Source organism: Mytilus edulis, chromosome 5 (assembly GCF_963676685.1).
Source record: "Mytilus edulis chromosome 5, xbMytEdul2.2, whole genome shotgun sequence".
In the NCBI taxonomy this organism is placed as follows: domain Eukaryota; kingdom Metazoa; phylum Mollusca; class Bivalvia; order Mytilida; family Mytilidae; genus Mytilus; species Mytilus edulis.
In genome coordinates, this window is record NC_092348.1 from 23,580,315 (window position 1) to 23,600,355 (window position 20,041).

General features: G+C 32.1%; 1 protein-coding gene across 1 annotated transcript; it reads right to left on the reverse strand.

The window, feature by feature from the left end:
* Positions 1-4,006: 4,006 nt before the first annotated feature.
* On the reverse strand, positions 4,007-15,596 carry LOC139523207 (uncharacterized). The gene is made up of 3 exons (XM_071317028.1): positions 15,485-15,596; positions 11,445-11,572; positions 4,007-4,833 (listed from the first exon to the last, which is right to left on the reverse strand). The coding sequence occupies exons 2-3, from the start codon at positions 11,526-11,528 to the stop codon at positions 4,120-4,122; spliced, it is 798 nt and encodes a 265-aa protein (XP_071173129.1). The 5' UTR covers positions 11,529-11,572; positions 15,485-15,596; the 3' UTR covers positions 4,007-4,119.
* Between the last annotated feature and the right edge of the window lie 4,445 nt (positions 15,597-20,041).

Sequence of the window (20,041 nt, forward strand, 5' to 3'; positions counted from 1 at the left end):
ACAAGGATGTGTTTTCTCACATAAAGAAGTTGCGACTTGTCTGTTGTCATTATATAAATATACCTGACGATTTACAGTTTATGTTCCGAGCGGCTCGCAGACTGACTACAATAGAAAAGGTTGACGAGAACAATGTGGGGGCAGTCTTTGATTTGAATGAGCCGGGACACTACCATGGATATACACCTTGGAGGTTCTCGATTGGGAACTGATTATTGTATGTATTCAGACAAAAACGATATACAGCCGATCTATATTTAAACGTTATTATTCAAATTATAAAATTGACCACAATCAAAGATGGCTGCCATGTAGTGTGCATTCTAATACAACTTTAGACTAGTCGGTCTATCAATAAAATAGAATAAGCCATTGGTGTGATATGTCTTTCGTACTTACGAGTAAAACCAGAGACATATATACATCTCTGGTAAAGCCAATCAACGAAATCAGAATTTTAACTTTTGTTTGCCACTGATGCGAGTTTCTACGACATAAAATTTATCAGTAGCTCTAGAATCGAAACAGTTGAGGGCCAAATCGAATAAGGTCATAAAATCAATACAATAGTTGTGTTCAGTTATAAAGTCAAAATAGTAAGGCTTTCAATGCTTTATTGGCCCATGTTAGGCTTAGAGTTATAGTTCAGTGTACCCTATGGATTATAATTGTGTTTTATTTTAGAGTGGGTTAAAGCTAGTTTTATGATAAGGTATAGATGAGATGATGATGAATTAATGTTAGAGCCCAGTGGCCAATATTACATGCATATCATAATTATAATGATGGATGGTCCAGCGGCAAATTAAAAGCATTTCAAAACGAGAATCTATTACTGCTATATAAGTATTAACCTTGTTTTGTTCTAGACCGGCACCCCGAGCTTGATATTAATTCTCAAGTCTTTGGTTTCGAAGCATTTTGTTCCAGGCTGGAAATAATTGGACTAAAAAACTCAGGTTGATTCGAATTCTTATTCAATACTAAATATCAGAAATACTAAAAATTGAACAGATTTTTCAAGATTATTCTGACATATTGTTTTGATTTCCAAGACTTCAATTGGACCAAAACAAACACACTCAAATCAGTAATACTTGCAAGGAGTTCTTGCCTTGAAGTCATAAAACTTTCGAATCAGTTTTTTGTACTCCTCACGACTCAAAAATCAACCAATCAAATTGCTGGATTTCATGTTTCGAGCACGATTTTTGTGCTCCAAACACTGAGCAAAGTGTTATGACTTCAACCCCAGGTATATGGCTCAAATTGTTATAATAGGGAGGGTCGTAATGTGCTCAAATGCAGGTCAACTCGGTTTAAATATGTCTTAAATTTATAAAACAGCAAAGGTCGTGTTGTCTCTTTTAAAATATGACATAAGGATATTTACAAACAACGAATTCAATTCACATCTCAGAACCACAAAATGAGAACATTAGTAGCAACTGTGGCGATCTATAATTCTAATTACACTAATTTGTAGACTATCCATAAAAATCTAGATAGTCGACCTTCCCATGAATAGAAACAAGTGCCTGTGACTTATACAATGAGTTTCCCCAAAAAGCCAACAACTGCAGAATTAAACACTTGTCATCTGTATATACCATACATTTTGTACCAGGTATCATAAACCAGCACAATATGATAGAAATGAGAGTAAACTGTCGTTATAAAATATTCTTTGTGGCAAAAGACAATCTTCTGTACGTGATTTAAATGTATTCCATTGCACAATTAAAAATATCAAACTGATATTCACTACGATTTACAAATTGAGAAGTCTCTGTTTTGTATTCTGTATCTTGTTCAATTTTTTAATAAGGCCGCCCTCACCCTTATCAAGTCCTTTTAACTCTATTCGGGAAGTTTTTACCATCTACACCACCTTGAAATAGCACTTTTTATGTCAACAGTTCTAAGCCAGTAAGAATTGTAAATAAGACATATTTGCCTTGCCAAATCAGTGAACATTTTTAGATACCTTTCCTACTAATAGATCCATTTATATCATAGACATCCTTCTTGTTATTTGTATAACCATTTACTCGCTAATTTATTTGGCAGTACTCCTGCAAAATAGCCTCCTACGTGTTATTCTGCCAGCTTCGTCAAAATAACGAGACATGTAGAGTTTTGCTTTTTTGCTGGTCTTATTTCCGATTTTTTGCATGAATTTTGAAAATGATGTTTTAAAAAAAAAATGAAATAGACGCTGACTCATATAAAGAGCTAATGCATGTTTTGGAGCTCTTAATTTGAAGAGGACAAATATGTGCAACTGTGAAATTGAGGTCCAAGCATTATTTTGTGAAAACTAGAGCACCATACAAAACCTTTAATAGCGATCTAGTCTATCATGGTTTAATCAAGTACTGTTTATGGCACAAAGACCCCAACACTTCATCCATTTGCTAGTCAAGTTATTTCCTCAAAAGAATTATCTGCAGTTCATGTCTGCATTGGCAGAATATGTCTTGTGCAAGATAAAAATATGAACCAAAATCAAGGCATTGGTTTTGCTACACTTGTAACGCTTTTTGAAGTTTATTTTCAATACTTATTGGATATTTGTACTACATTTCTTTTCTTACAATATCAATTTAAGTGTGCATGCTTTGCTTATGTATATTTAGAGATTTCTTATTAACTAGTAAAGTGCATGTTTGACAGTTATTTCAATTCATAAATGATATACTGAAAATTAAAATCAAGACTGGTAAAAAAGCAAAACTTTTTATAAATTTCTTTTTGCACAATCAGTCTAGTTCTTTGCATAAATCTGTAAATATTTAGAACATTTTCCTTCTTATTTTCGTTAATATAGAATATTATAAAACTTATCTACTTTAATCTATTTCAACTCTTTCTCATAGACAGTCTTGATTTCTTTTTTATTTACAAACAAAAGGTTTTTTTTTCACGAAGAATCTATACAAATTAGGGCAATATTGCAAGACTTGTAGCTTGAAAATTACCATGGTGACCCATACTTTCTATTATATTTTTGAAAAAGACATTGTAATAACTATATTTTGATAATGTATTAGAAAATGCTATTAAAGGAAATCTATACTGATGATTCACCATAAATCATACTGGCAAGGCATATGGATTTGGTTAAAAACAATGTATAAATTTGTTTGCACCTGTCCTAAGTCTGTAACCTGTTTTTTCAGTGGTAGTCGTTTTCTTGATGTGGTACATAAGTATTTATTTTTTCTCATAGATTTGACCGTTGGTTTTCCTGTTTGAATGTTTTCACACTAGTCATTGTTGGGCCATTTATACATGTAGCTTGCTGTTCGGTTGAGCCAAGGCTCTGTGTTGAAGGCTGTACTTTGACCTATAATGGATTACTTTTTACAACTTGTGACTTGGATTGAGAGTTTAACTCTTTGGCACTCATACCACATCTTCTTATATCTATGTCAATCTTTAAGTATTTGGGATAAATACGCAAAATTTGCCAAAATCTGTAATAATCGTGGATTAGGGCTATCATTTTTGGTCAATATTGAGAAGGCCATAATATTGTCAAAATCTCTAATTATATACAGGAGTTATAATACTGTGTATTCAAGAAAAATTGATAGATTTTTTGAAAATGGTTCTAGTGTGATGTAAATGCAGGAGAAATTGGTACTACCTCTTCTTAATACCTTGGAATCTGGACATCTGCATTTGTTTGCACCTGTCCTAAGTTTGGAATCTGTATTTAGTGGTTGTTGTTTATTGATGTGGTTCACAAGTTTTTTTCGTTTCTTGTTATTTTTTATATAGATTAGACTGTTGGTTTTTCTGTTTGTGTGTGTTTTTTTTACTAGTCATTCATGGGGCCCTTTATAGTTTGCTGTTTGGTAATAGGTAAGGCTTCATGTTGAAGACCATATCTTTACCTATAATGGTTTACTTTTACAAAATGTGACTTGGATGGAGAGTTGTCTCGTTGGCACTCATATCACATCTTCTTATATCTACATACCAGTAATAACAATAATAATTATCAGCATAGAATTTTAAAAGCATTAGATATACATGTATAATTATTAATATTCCATGTATTTTTTAATCACATGGCAAACACAATTCAGAAGACTTTCAAATGTTTTAAGTTTATTTTCTCCTTTTAAATTTTTCAATTATTACATCTTCTTCAAATTTTCTACCACTAGCCTCCACATCATATCCTACCATCTCATTATAATATTTTGGTAGTGCAAATTCAGCAAAGTCTAAAACGAAGGGTCTTCCTTTAATCTGTACATCTCCTCTAACAAAACGAATATAGCCTGATGGTGGGAAACGTTTTATATCAGCGGGACGAAATGTAAAATTCTTCGTCCAAAGGAACCATCTTGGAACAACACCAATAAATAAATCAGAATCTATATGCTTATACATTCTGAACATTGTAAATCTGTAGACTTTAGTAAGGCAAGTAATTAAAATAATGGCGAAAACTGAACATCCAATAACGAATGGAACATTCTTTTTGTCAATTAATACTTTTTCTTTTTCTTGATCGGTAAATCGACTTTGAATATCAAAAATTGTTGTACCTACTAAATATGACAATAATGGTACAATTAATCCAATTATCTTTATATAATTTTCATAAGAGCTTTGAAATATAAAAACAAAGTCATGTGGTACCTTGTCTTTTTCTTGACGACCCTTAGATCTTGGTTCATCAGGTATTACATGTAAATGTTTACAATTAATTAGCAGTATTTTGTCTTTTTCACATAGAATTTTATTCCTCAGGGTTACATATTGTTTTCTTGGAACCACTGTAACTGTCTGAACAGGAAGCCACTTGATTTTATTCTGAAAAAAAAAAAAGATAATTTTCTTTTTAACATTTTGTCTAACATATTAACAGCCTGTTTTGTTCATTTTCATGATACAGTCCCCAAAACAGGTTGTCAGACTTCAGATTAATCTAAAAAAAACAACATTTCTACTAAGGCTTTTATAAAAGAGTATGTTCGATAAGGTCCTAAAATGGCCCCCTTTCTTAGCATAAATTTCAAATTCGAATTTATTGACCAATATCATGATAAATTATATCTAATAGATTAGCTAGCTAGGATATAAGCCATTTTGTTGAAAATTTTACGTTCTGCGTTTTATTATGACGTCACAAGATGTACTCATATTGATTTTTCACAAAAAAATCAACGAAAATGGGTAAATTTCCATAGATTATTGGACAGGAAACATAGAGCGCATACGTCGACAACAAAGATCTTTTAAAATAATGTTTGTGAAGACATTTAACATGTTTTCTTTGAATATTAAGGTTGATGACGCCTGCGTTCTATGTTTCCTGGTAGTTTATTTGGTTGAAATCAAGCTGATTTTGTCAAATTTCACCAAAATCCCTTATCTTAACCTTTTTGGGATGTCAAAATTAACGTGTTAGAATTGAAACTTTGACAAAAACAGTTCTGTTTATCTTTCTCACATGTCTTTAAGGCAACTCAAAACAATTATTGTCTTCTAACTATGAACTTTATAATTGGGGCCAACTATGGCCCTTACCGAACTTACTCCTTTGGTAGTTCATTTAAAATGGTATTTGAAAAATACAATTAATAAATGTAACTGACCAATATTCTTAACTATACTCCCTGCTGAACTGGTTTGTTTTCTATTTATTTTTTCATAATTAATTTTGATAAATATGGATTCTTACATTGATACCAGTGGATTATCGGATTTAGCCTCAGCGAGGACTTTAAAATTTATAATTTAACTATTGAGATTGGATAAATCGATAATCCACAAGTAACAATGCAGGAATCTGTTTCTATAATGATTAAAAAATAAATTTTCTTTTTTTTTTAAACGAAAATTCCCTTCGAAAGCCTTTTACGTTCCACGAAGTTGTCACACCTGTTAGCATATTTTGATTCATCTGGACTGGGTTGCACAAACGTCTATTAAAGTTAATAGTCTATTAAAAGTACACTTAAATTTAATAGTCTATTACTTGCGTTGCACAAAATTTAATTAACGTTAATAGTCTATTAACTCACTATTAAATTTAATTGAACGAAGGAGCGCTATTAAGTCCTTAATTGTACATTTAAAATGGATGCCATGCAAGTGCTTGGATTACTTGTACCTCAAAATCAGCCGAAGAATACCGTGACAGGCTTCTCAACTCGATGATTTGACGGACTGAGAGCCTCGCACAGCCGGTGATATCCCACATTGTATGATTTCGTCACAAAAAGAATTGTTTTTGTTATTATTAAAATAATAATAGAAAGAATAGATAAAAATTGATAAGTGTTTGAAGCATAAATGAAGATATAATTGTAATTCTATGATTAGGGAGCTACCATTTGATTTTTATGGGGGGGCTAGGATGAAATTTGAAAAAAATAGGCAGGACAGGAGTTTTGAGTAAAAAAAAAAGGCAGGATGAGCAACTTGGTAAAAAAAAAAGGCAGGATGACAATTTGTGTAAAAAAAGTCAGGATAAACTAGTAAAAAAAAAGGCAGGACCGAATAGAGTGAAAAATAAAAAAGCAGGACAGAGATTACAACTAAAAAAAAAAGCAGGACAAAATTTTTCATCCTAGCCCCCACATAAAAATCAAATGGTAGCTCCCTTAACCATTGTCATTATGAATCTATTAGGGAAACAATGGTTTTTTTTTCCAATACGGCAAGTGTCATTAAATTATTAAACTGAAGAAAAAAACTTTTGCCCTCATCCTTAGAAGTATGCTTTGTTCAAACTGAAATATATTTCTTAGTATAAAATCCATTCTCCAAAATTAACAATTTTTAAAAGGCATGCATGGAAGAAAGCATTGGACATTTGAAAACCTTTTATAACAGGGGTGAAGAATGTGCAATCTCCGTTGACGCTTTGATAAAGAGTGCTTTCTTTCACGTCCGCATTTCTATTAAGTATGGCATGCCGGGTTAACATTTTAATGATTACTACAGATTGGAGAAATGAATAACAGAACAGTGCACAATAACGTACAATAACATACATAACTGATTGTTATTCGTAGGAGATAAGAGAAACTACGTGATACTTTTGATCTTTTTTTTTTATTTAAGATGGCATGGTGTATATTGTCCATAATATTTATATCCAATACATATTTTTAAAACAATTTTTTTTTTGCAACTGAAAACTGTAATGAAGATGAAACCAAACTATCCGACACTTTGGTATATCTTGGATATAAACTTAAAATAAATCATCTGATATTCACATGGGATAGGGTTCATAATAACATAAATTATTGGACTTATTTGGGGTTGCCTAGATATTCCGACACCCCACTGTTCCGACACCCCAATAGGCCGACAAAGGTTAATAACTGCAGTTATAGAAAATATACTTCATGAGGGTGTTGATGTGGATTTACAGAATAGAGAATAATGATGGGGGGTGGGTTAAAGAATAGAGAAGAATGAGGTCCTAAAATAATGGGCAAAAGTATAAAAAATAGAGAAAATGGCAAACATTTTAAAGAATACAGATATGAAAGACCCCCTCCTCCCCAAGGCAGACACCCTTTGATAGAATAATTGTTGACATGGTATTTGAACTATTCGTTCTAATATCACAGAAACAGATTTTAGCATGCCACCTATCGGGTATAACTATCAAAGAAGTACCATGACCATATGCATATAAAGAAACTGAAAACTTTGCAAGTTTTGGTATAAGAAAATGGGAACACATTCTACTAAAAAAAGAAATGTCATCGGCAGTGCAGTCTCTCTTCATAAAGAAAAATGTTCACGTAATCAGGGAACGACCATTTAACTTCAAGGGGGTTATGGTTTTTTCCTAAAAAAAATATTCTGATCCCCAATTTGATGGAAAAAAATATTTCTGGTCAAGCAGATGAAAAAAAATATTTTGAATGCAGATTCCCCCTACCTTACATGTATATAGTGTTAAACCACACATGCAAACATGCGACACGAAAATTACTCTAGCAACCAACACCACCCCTTTTGACACTCACAATGGAAGGTGCCAGTTTTCACTATTCCGATTTACGAGCATTTTTTTGCTCTTGTAAACTTATTCTTACAGATTCCTCACAGAGAACGCGGCAAACTTTATACAGTTCTATTTGGTTTACCACAGTCTTTATAGTTCAACGTACCGCGTATTAACTAACTCTTCAATTAAGTAGTGTATAAACATTGTTGTATATATAGACTAACTAAACTATTAATGTTCATCTCAAAATAATTCTGTACACTAAACTAGGCATCTCGCATACAATCGTCTAAGCGGTAAAACCTAACTAGAACCTTAACTTTTTAATTTCTCTGCGTTGGGAGAGATACATAGCTGTGTATCGTCATGTTAGTTATTCGATAAAGCTTCACAAAGTTTTGTTTAGTTTGACAAAATGTTCGCTACACCGTGTCTCATTCATTCTTTATTTTTAGGGGTGAATATATCCGACCACTTTCACTAATACATATCTACCGATCAACCGTGATAAATTATCTGAGCCTGCTGCAAGCAAAATTCCCGGCGTTTCCTATTCAATACTAGTATGTACTTTCATTGTCTAGTGGCAGTTCAAGTGTCATTGACCTTTTTTCATGCCGGATGGCAACTATTACAGGTCCTATCTATTTTTTTTTTACTGTCAAATGATTGTTCTCGGCCTGAACATGCATGTCAAAAATATTTGCCACTGGACAATTGAAATATTGTAAGTACTTTATGATATGTTACTTGTATTATTATTATACCCCCGCTTTGAAAAAAGAGGGTATACTGTTTTACCTCTGTCTGTCCTTCCGTCAGTCCGTCCGTCAGTCCGTCCGTCAGTCTGTCAGTTAGTTCGTCCGTCCCATGAATATTTTTCGTCACATTTTTCTCAGGAACTACACTACCAGGATTTCTGAAATTTGGCTTGGTTTCAGGCTTGATATAAGTCAGCTATACTGTGTGAGGCGTTTTCAGATACATCACTCGACAACTTCCTGTTTAACGAACACTTGTATCATTTTTACACCTGATAGCAAATGCATATTTGGACGGGGGTATCATCAGTGAGCAGAAGCTCACAGTTTCACTTGTTTTTAGGACTATCAGGAGGAATGTAGGTTTAACTGATGGGATTATTCTTTTGAAATCAAAATTATTTATTTAAAAAAGTTGTTGAATTATTCCATGTCAGACTATTTGGGGTATTGGACTATCATGGGGTGTCGGACTAATGGGACGTCGGACTATTGGGTTGTCGCACCAATGTGGTGTCGGACTAATGGGACATCTGAATAACGGGGCTGCCCCGATTTATGATACTTAATTTCTTCCCTCGTGTATTTTTTCCGAGAATTTTCAATCCCTTGCAATGGCAACACAAGCAATTTATTGTATCTTGTTTTCATGGGAGATTAAAAATTTCTGATTTTACCACGATTGTGCCAAATACTATAGTAATTTATTCGAGTTCCCAACCTTCCATAAACAAAGTGAAAAATCGACTTAGATTGAGTCAGACTCTCAAAATGGAAGATATAAATATAGCAGGCTGCAGTTGTCAATTTTCTTTTGTAGACGTCGACTATAAACTTTACATTTAAATTAGTAAGATAATGGAATTTAAGACTAATGCTTTTTTATTCCCCTATTCCCCTCGTTTTTCGAGACTTTTCTATCTTTTTCAATACAACATATGCAATTTCTTGTATTTGGAATTGGACATGTTTTGGTGTCAATTGAAAGTAGACCCAGGGTTGCGTTCAATATATTAGCGACTACGTAGATGTATGACTATTGAACGTGTAGCTAGCCTAGCAGCTACGTAGATATCAATAGCAGCTAGGCTAGCTACACGTTCAATAGTCATAAATCTACGTAGCACTATGTAGCATTATTTAGCTGCTTCGATGTTGAACACAACCCCGTTGAAAAATGCTGAAATCGCTGAAATTGTGTTGACGTCATGAAAAATTGATGAAAATCGCTGAAATCGTGTTGACGTCATGGAAAATTGATGAAAATCGTGAAAATCATGATGACGTCGTGAAAACGATGAAAATCGTAATGATGTTGTGAAAAAATGATGAAACTCGCAGAATTAAATGGAGCTTAATTGACTATTAAAATGTTAATAGTCACTTAATTGTCTATTAGTTAATAGTATCCTTAAAAGTGATTCTTGCAACGCTATTAAATCACTCTATTAACTAATTGTCAATTAGATATTTAATAGTCTATTAGAAGTTAATAGTCTATTAACTTAATAGACGTTTGTGCAACCCAGTCCAGGTTATCAAAAAAGTTATGACCCTCAAAATCATCAAATGATCTTTTGAGATCACAGGCAACCACACGTTGATTAAATTTTTTCATACAACGAGTTCGGAAAGGGATAAATTTCCATAGAATTAGAGAATATTATATATATCACTGTTGGCAGGTATTAATATGCAGTCAAATCTTTCAGGTAATAAATTTGTGTATGATTCAAATTAATGTTGATGTGCTGTGGACGAATCAGCTTACATTAAGGTTCATGTTGATGTGCTCTAGAAGAATCAGATTAATTAAGATTCATGCATGTGTGTTGTGGGGGAAACACCTTTGATTCAGGTTCAAGATTCTGCACTGTAAATTAAATGCCTCAGCTTCAAGTTCAAGTTTGTGTGCTATGAACGGAACACCTTATATTAACATATGTAGCTTCAAATTACTGTGCTGTGATTGAAACTCTTAAGTCATGTTTTAGTTCTGTGAATGAAGAAGGTTGAGATTCAGTTTCAAGTTTGTGCACTCTGAATGAAATACCTAAAATTAAGGTTCATGTTTGGGTGCATGCTGTGCATGCTGTGAATGAAAAGGCTTGAGGTTCAAGTTCATGTTTGTGTGCTGCAGATGAAACAACTTTTAAAAATAGATTTAGGTCTCACAGGTACAAAATGTAGTTGGTCTCTGAATTTATTTTACCTAAAGACTTTTATAGGTGAAAAATATTCAGAGACAACTGCCAGAGATTCAGGTTCATGTTTTGTGCTGTAGTCAACCCATCTTAGATTGATGTTCATGATTGTGTGCTATAGGGAAGAAACATATTCAGGTTCATGTTTGTGTGCTATGGGTAATTCAGTTAGAGATTCAGGTTCAAGTTTGTGCTGTGGATGAAACAGCTTAGATTCAGGTAGATGTTAATTTGCTGTTGTGAACAGCTTATATATATAATTATAAAAAAGAAGATGTAGTATTATTACCAATGAGACAACTGTCAACAAGAGACCAAAATGACACAGACATTAACAACTACAGGTTAGCATACATTTAGTTATATATATGTGTGTTGTGTATCAAACACCATAGACTCAGGTTCATGTGTGTATGCTGTGAATGAAACACCTTACCAGTAAATTGTAGATAAATACAAAAGCAAAATATAAACCTTACTTACCAATGTTTGGACTAGTTTTCCATTGTAGCCACACCATCGAAATGGTCCCAATCTGTTCATACATTGTAACAGGGACACAGACATATTGGTTGCAGTATTATACCATATCTTCTTTTTATATGTTCTACCTAAAACAAGAAAATACATACATGTTCATGTAATGAAAGAAAAGATATTGTATTTCCCTAAAATCATCATGACAAGCTTCAAATGGAGCACCACTGGAATGGTCAAGGTCAAGTTTTGTTCTTTAGGGTCAATAAACATAATATGTTTAATGAATAAAAAGAGGTGTTGAATATACCCCCAATGAGATTATGAGACAGAAGCTCCATAACACAAATAAACAAGATATTGTGCATCATTGAAAGCAGAAGCAAATTTGGGGAAAAATATCTAACTTTTGTATTTGATTGTCTATTATTTTTCAGAGTTGAGAACATTCATAAAATTATGACGTACTTAATGAGATTATAATACATATAATACTTTAACTTGGGAACAAAATAAGGAACAGATGATTTTCAGTAAATTGTGTTTTAGGTTTTTTTTAACGATACCCTTAATATCAAATTTTTTTAATAAATGCAAGGACGTATTATAAAACGTACTTGATAAGAGTGAAGAGAATGAGCACAGGGCGAACGTACTATATGGTCGAAAGAACTCAGGAAGAACAGACCAAGGGCGAACATGTAAACAGGGTGAGTCAACCCGATACCAAATTCACTTATGCGTACTACAAATATCTACATTAAAAACATCTGGTTACAAGTAAACAAACAACGTTCATGTAGATGAGCTGAAATCTAATAATTTTCATAAATAAAAGGGTACATATTTTTGATAGTGTTTGTTTTTCTATCCTACATGTCCTAATTTACAAATTAAATGATCCAGATGCTTAATCATGTGTAAAAATCGGTGTCAAGAATCTGAAGTTGTTATGAAATTGTAATGCACAGAAACTGATGCGGCATACGAAGGTTCAATGATTTTAAAGTCGGCACCATAGGTCTTCAGAAGACTTGAAGTCTTCTTCCACCAAAAAAGTAGCCTAATAGTTTTTCAGATGTTTTAAAAAGTACATATATTACTGTATTATTTATACAGGTATCATTATGTATATAGCTAGAGTATTTTGCATTTTGCTGCAGACCCAATATGAACTAACTAGCAGCCATACATATTCCATGTGTAAGAAATGTTTCCCCATCTATTTTTTTTTATAGGCACTGACTACGATTACCTGCAAATAGTAAGTTACTATAAGAAATAATCTACAGATCTCAAATTCTGAAACTTTCACAGTTTTGGCACCATCTTAAACAAATTTATTGCGAACAGTAGAATTTTATTACATAATCTGAAAGATGAAACCTTAAACTTCACAGGAAAAATACTCCCACTGCTGGGAAAAATCTGTTAAGAAAGTATCAGTTCATTATGTAAAGCAATTATGATAGCATTTTTTCAACTAAAATAGAATTTGCAGCTAAATGATAGCATTAAAGGCATAAACCTTGCTACTTAAAAGAAGCAAAAAGTTATTTTTTTTTCAATTTTACTAATGAAAAGATATTATTTAAACCTATGCATGCTTTATGTTTAAAATTTTGGTAAACCTGCAAAATCACAATTTGTGACAAAACTTCAAATCTGCTACTTAAATAAGTGATTTAAAAATCACTTATTTAAGTAAGTCCCCAGACTGTGTATGGTGAACCAACGCCTGTGTGAATCATCTCGATAGAGTCCCTGAAGAATAAAACATCAATAACTCTACCTGTTTACTGTTGAGTTAAAACAAAAATATTAACTACGTACTTGATTAAAGTTATTAATTAATTGAAAAGAAAATTTATCAAAAAATCATGGAAACAAGCAAATGTCAAGTTCATCAAAAAGATTGGTAAACCAAACTACAATAATCCGTCATCATATCGTCCAATTAGCTTAACAAGCATACTAGGTAAACTAATGGAGAGAATAGTAACATCAAGGTTAGAAGGTTATGTAGAGTCAAAATTTATATTAGATAAAGAACAAAAAGGTTTTAGACATTTCCGCTCCGCCGACAATGCTTTATTGTCATTTGTTCAAAACATCTTTAATGGATTTAACAAAGATGAAGGTACTATTGCATTAATGATTGACCTAGAAAAAGTCTATGATAGTGTTTGGAGAGAAGGACTTTTAACAAAACTACATGGATATGGAATTAAAGGTAAAATCTGGAAATGGATAGAGAATTTTTTAAAAGACAGAGAAGCAAGATTTAATATAAATAAGCATCAGGGGCAATGGTTTAAAACTCAAATTGGGCTTCCACAAGAATCAGTAATATCCCCTTTACTTTTCAACATCTTTATTATTGATATTTTTGATAAAATTTCCTCTAACAAATGTAAATTCGCTGATGATGGGACAATCTGGAAAACAGGCAAAGACAAACATGAATTAGTGAAGGAGTTACAAAAAGATATTAACTCTATCCATGAATGGTCAACAAAATGGAGAATAAACCTCAGTATAGAAAAAACAGAATTTTGTGTATTTTCCAGAAATGGTATGACAAAAGAGGACATCACGATAATGTTACAAGGAAAGGAATTAAAATACAATCCAAACCCCAAAATTTTAGGCCTTACTTTAGATGAAAAATGTAATTTCAATAAACACATAGACACTGTTGAGCAAAAAGCACAAAAATCCTTAGGGATTTTTTGTTTTTTTTTGTTTTTTGTTTGTTAATTAATTATTTATTTATTTATTTTTCTCTGCAGTGCCACATCATAAATACAAATGTACTAATGAGTTTTATACAAAAGTGACATAAAATTACCAGGGTGTTTGAAATTACAGAGAGATTATAGTGTCAAGTTGACACTTCTTAAGACAAAAGTGAAAACCTTAAATAATTAACTTTTGTATTTTAACTGCTTGATGCTTTTTTAAAACATGTAATGCATGATAAAATCCAACAACCAAAATAGATCATGATTGGATTTATACATTTTTAGAATTATTTATATATATCTGGGACTATTATGCTATAAAATTGAGAATGGAAATGGGGAATGTGTCAAAGAGACAACAACCCGACCATAGAAAAAACAACAGTGACGGACAGCACTTAACTAACTTAGCATAATAGTCCCAGTCCCATATATTATATCAAATATTATTGGATACCCAATTGATTTAAACAGTTAAAATGGGTGCCGATTTAACCAGGTGCCGATTTGACTTGTACCCGGCCACGCTGCGTTAAACAGTAAATATGTTTATTTTAGGAAGATTATTATTAGGGAAGATTAGCTTTATAGCTAACTGTGTAACCCTCTTTAAATAAAGAATTATTATTATATTATTATTATTATTATTATTAATATGAGATTTCCTGTCTTGTCCCTCAATCATAAAGAAGGGTGCATGGTAAAGGGTTATTTTCGTGCAACATTTTTCAACCTTTTTGTTTCCCGTATTTTCGTGTTTTCACAATTTATTTAACATGTTTAAGTTTTCTCGTGTTTGGCTCGATTTGCGTGCTTCGTGTTTCCCCTTATTTATTTTCCGTGTTTCGTGTCTGTGCACTTAATTTCTCGTGCATGTCCCGCATTTGTTTAAAAGTCAGTGTGCGTTATCATACATTCTGAAATTTGTGTAATTTAAGAGTAGTTGATGTAAGTTACAATACTACCATACAATATGTATGGTATCAATGAAGTCTATAAACTGATCAAATTACTATCAATGATATATATTTTTTTCAAATAAGATGCAAGTAGCGGACGCATAAAGTTGACTGCAAGGTCTCTATGTCCATTAAACAAGGCTGTGTGATCTCCAAGTACGACTAAGTAATAACTTCTGGTACTTTTTTCCTTAATATTTACGATTTTATTCCTCGAGCTTCGTTTTTACCGATTTTTATTTTTCGTGCAACGTTTTTGCGATTTTTATTTCACGTGTTTCCGTGTTCAGTACCCCCCTTTACCACCCTCATAAAGGATAACAACTATTTATGTTTAAAGTACCTTAGTTGCAATAAGTGAGTTGTTACAGAGGATATTTTTATAATTTCACATTGGCAAGGTTGTGACTGGTAAATATTATGAAGACAGGATACCAGTTTTATTAAGGGTATGCTAAAATACCGGTCTCACTAATTAGCGACAACAAGAATTTTAGCGACAACAAGCGTCAACAAGCGACAAGAAGCGACAACAAGAATTATTTTAGCGACAACAAGCGACAAGAAACTATTTAGCGACAAGAAAACATTTTTTTTTTAATTAACATTAATTATTGCAATAAATATTAAAAGAATATGCAAAAGAAAATAATTTTAGCGACAAGAAAGTTAAAATTGATAGAAAAAAATGAAACATTATTTACATAATATTTTATCATCTATTATGAATAACAGCCAGTATTACGTTTAATTATTGTATTATGAGATTACTTTTCTTTGTGTTTTAGAGCATATTATTTATCTTATAATTTGTTTTTTAAAACTCTGTTCGTGCAATATATATTAAGCTCGCAAAATGAATTATTTCAATGTGCATCATTGTCCTGAAAATATTGACACAAATTGTGAAATACAAAGAACTGAAATCAAACAGGAGGAAAAGAAAATTGAAATGTGAATGTTCACAATCTCTTTCTTCCTCACAAATGTTTCATTTCTTCGACGGTCTATCTATATATATATAATAAAACATTTTAATTAGACATATCTGCTCGTATATTTAAAAAAAACATTAAATACAAATTTCTAATAATCTAATAAAAAAAAAAATGTTTTCTTGTCGCTAAATAGTCTTCTTGTCGCTTGTTGTCGCTAAAATAATTCTTGTTGTCGCTTCTTGTCGCTTGTTGACGCTTGTTGTCGCTTCTTGACGCTTGTTGTCGCTAATTAGTGAGACCCTAAAATACTGAACGCGGACCTGTCAAGTCCCAAAAAGAAATAAGTTTTTCAAATAATTTAGATTCCAAAAAAATATAATCGATTCACCAATTAGTGTGCCACTTATTATATACTTGTCATTATATTTCCGGTACAAATGATTTACCTTAAGGCAAAAAATCATGTTTTTTTTTATAATTTTTTTTTATACAACCAAGGATTTGTATAGTCTTACTATACAAATCCTTGATACAACAAGTTTGTAACTGCCGGCCGTTAATTGCCATTGTTTATTCTGTTCCATTTTTGTGGTGTGAAAATGTAGAGACAATTCTCATTTTGTTTGTGATTGTCTCAATTATCACACATTTAAATTGGTTCTCGATTTATGGGATACAAGTCTCTGATGTGATTGGATATTGCTGTAGTATATAGTATTCCGCTTCAAATTTGCCGGCCAAGTGTAGTGTTAAAATCCCAAACTTGTTCTGTTTCTTTGTTTAGAGACATATAATACAATACAATCTATGAGGGTATATGGTTACAATGTACCAAATAAAATTACATCATTTTAGACCATTTTATGAAGGGAACATGACATAGAGATAAAAATAGATGGCTCTCTGTGATTGGTTGTTATATCTTTTATATATTTTTCTTCTGGAAAGCATTGTGAATGAAGTTTCATGCAAGCACAAATTTTTCCTTAAATGTATAGTATGAAGGGCCGGAAATATTTTTTTTATGTTGCTCAAAATTAGGGAAATTTTTCTGCGAAATCGTCAAGTATCGTGAAAAACCCCAAAATTCACCAAGAAAAGCCATGGGACCATATATATTTGAGTGCGGTAAAATCGCAAATAGATATCGAGCTTCAATTAGACAACAGCAGTTTTCCATAATTAGTTTATTAAAAGCGCCTTTTAAGGAGATAATTGCTAAAAATAGCATTGCCGGCAATGGGGCCACCATTTAGTACTTTATATCCATATTGGGATACGGGATATTTGCCATTTTAATTTTAGGGATATGGGATATTTGTCCTAAAAGTAAATGGGATATGGGATATTGATGCATTTATAAGGATATTGAATTCTTAACATGAAAAAAAAAATAAGTGAAATTTAAAAGTTAAGTACAGAAATATTTACATCTCACTTGATAAAATTGCCCCAAAAAGTTTAATATTAAAGGTTATTTTAGTGCTTTGTTGATTTAATTGAGTTGATGGTCGTTTTATCTAAAAGTCATCCAAACCCAAGCGAAAAATATTGATCTATTTTCGATATTTATATGCTCATATGTACTGATAATTTTAAAAGTATTTGTTTTGCTTTCCATACTTCGTTCCTTATTGTTAATTTTCCTTTTTTTGATGGTGATGTTCCTTTGGCACTATCTTACGGTGTTTGTATATCACAACACCTCGGCTACGCCCATGTCTGTTGTAAAGTTTTTGATTTTAATGAACGAAATCTAGGTATTATTGGTAAATTATTAAGTCAGGGATTTCGTTACCACAAATCACTTAAAGGGAAACTTCGCAAAAAAATCAAAAATTGATATTATGTTCATTCTGTATAAAAATGTTCAAATTCATCGATATTAAAGTTTTATTCCGCTAGATAAGCGATCACCATCGATTTTAAATTTAGAGTATCAATTCTCCGAGATCCGCCATCTTGTCTTCTTTCCCGATGAATAAAAACGATATGTCTATAAACCACAAAGAAACAAAACTACAGTAACCGATGTAGTCGTAATTGCGTGTCGATATCTTGTCAATCGTACGGTTGTTTAATACGACTAACTAACTTGATACGGAAAATATTCTTACTTTTTTTAAATTACCATGGTCTGTTGTTTTTAAACTGTTGATATTGGAATTAGGTGAAAAGTCAAAGTTGAAATCATAAATAAGTGTTCCGTGAAAATTGTTTTCGAAAATCTAATTTGTTCATAATTCTTTAAAGTAATAAACTTTTTTCAAATTAAATTTTGATCTTCCCTTATCTGATCACCAGCATGGCTAAAGGTATTACTTCCAAAGGTATTGTGAGGGGTGTGAGGTGACACGTCCAGGTATTCAAGCGATTTCCTGTCGGGCTTGCAAGTTCATGCATCGTTTCACTTCTGCAGGTATTGATCAGTGTACACGGCTGATAACTTATAACTTATAACTTTCCATTTTGAACTATCAGATGTATAATATACAACTCTGTCTTACTTGTCATTACTAAACTCATACGCTTGTTTATAAATAACATTTCTGGTGTAAAGAATATAATTCATAATATATAAATAATACCCAAAAAATAAGATTTGATGAAATTAAAATCTATTTAAATATTTTTTCCAAGGGTGAATTTGGGAAAATGTAATATATAGTCATTGTCAATAGTGAAGGACAGATTGGAACAGACCAGAAATATTGATTTAAAAAAATGTACGCACTTGCCGACGATTCGTTTATACGACTGGATATAAAGTTACGGAACTATAGCGCAATTTAAAATATATACGTGTATACATTGAACATAAGAAAAAAACATATATTTTGAATAAATAGGGGTAAAAGTGTTGTAAATAGACTAGCCAACGTATGCCAACAGTATGTAATCATCGAATGTCGATAGACTACAGTTGTATACCAAAAGAAGAAGAGAACCAATTTGATTTAAATACAGGTCGATGTATAACTTTTGCTTTGGTTCATTGAAGCTGTGGACCTAGGAAAATCACAGATTTATATTTCAATAAGATTGTTCTCAAACAAAGGAAGGAATTCGTCATCACAATTGTTATATATGCCACTGGACGAACACTAATTATCCCCAGGGGATGTGAATATTTTGCTGGGAAACTTTTGAGTATCAAAGTTTCAAATTAATTTCGGGATTTATTTTCTCTCTTGGTATTCAATAACCGAAAAAAGAATAAATTACTTGTTCGCTAAATAGGGATATTCTTGTCAGATAAAAGAATTTTAGTTATATTTAAAAAATAGGGAAATATGACATTAAATTGGTTCTGTCTTTTTTTAAACATCGTTAAAACGATGTGTGTCTAAGGTGAACGCCACAAGAACCCTGTAATACTAGTACGAGAGTATAGCATGTAAACATTCCTTCTCAATAAAATGGTTGTATTGGAAAACTTTTCATACAGATTGACAACTCATTGTCCGATATGCATGTAATATTTGCCACATGACGCCCATAGTTCTTTCTACCATCATCACCTTATTCCTTGATATTGCTGTAAACATCGATGGTTCACACCCAAACAAAATGGGAGTAATGAACCTTCAGAGCTTCTCCGTATTATACACTTGTGAAATATATAGACGAAATTTCTGTATTGAAATGAATCTACATCTCACAAACAGGATTTTCAAATAACGATTTTGAGTAATCACCTTACAAACCAATATAAACGTATGGCAAGATATAACCATGAAGGAATTTAGTTTTTGTCAGAACTCATCACTATATCATAAAGGTATACGTATATATATGCATACAGTTTCAAATATCAAGAACAAGCGTTCGATGTCGATAGTCTGTTCTCTAACTGTTCAGAATTAGACATGTCACTTGTTCATTCTTGGAAGCCTTCATATTCCCCGTCTAACGATGGGAACTCTTTCTGATTGTGTTGACTATAAATGCTTGTATGGTAA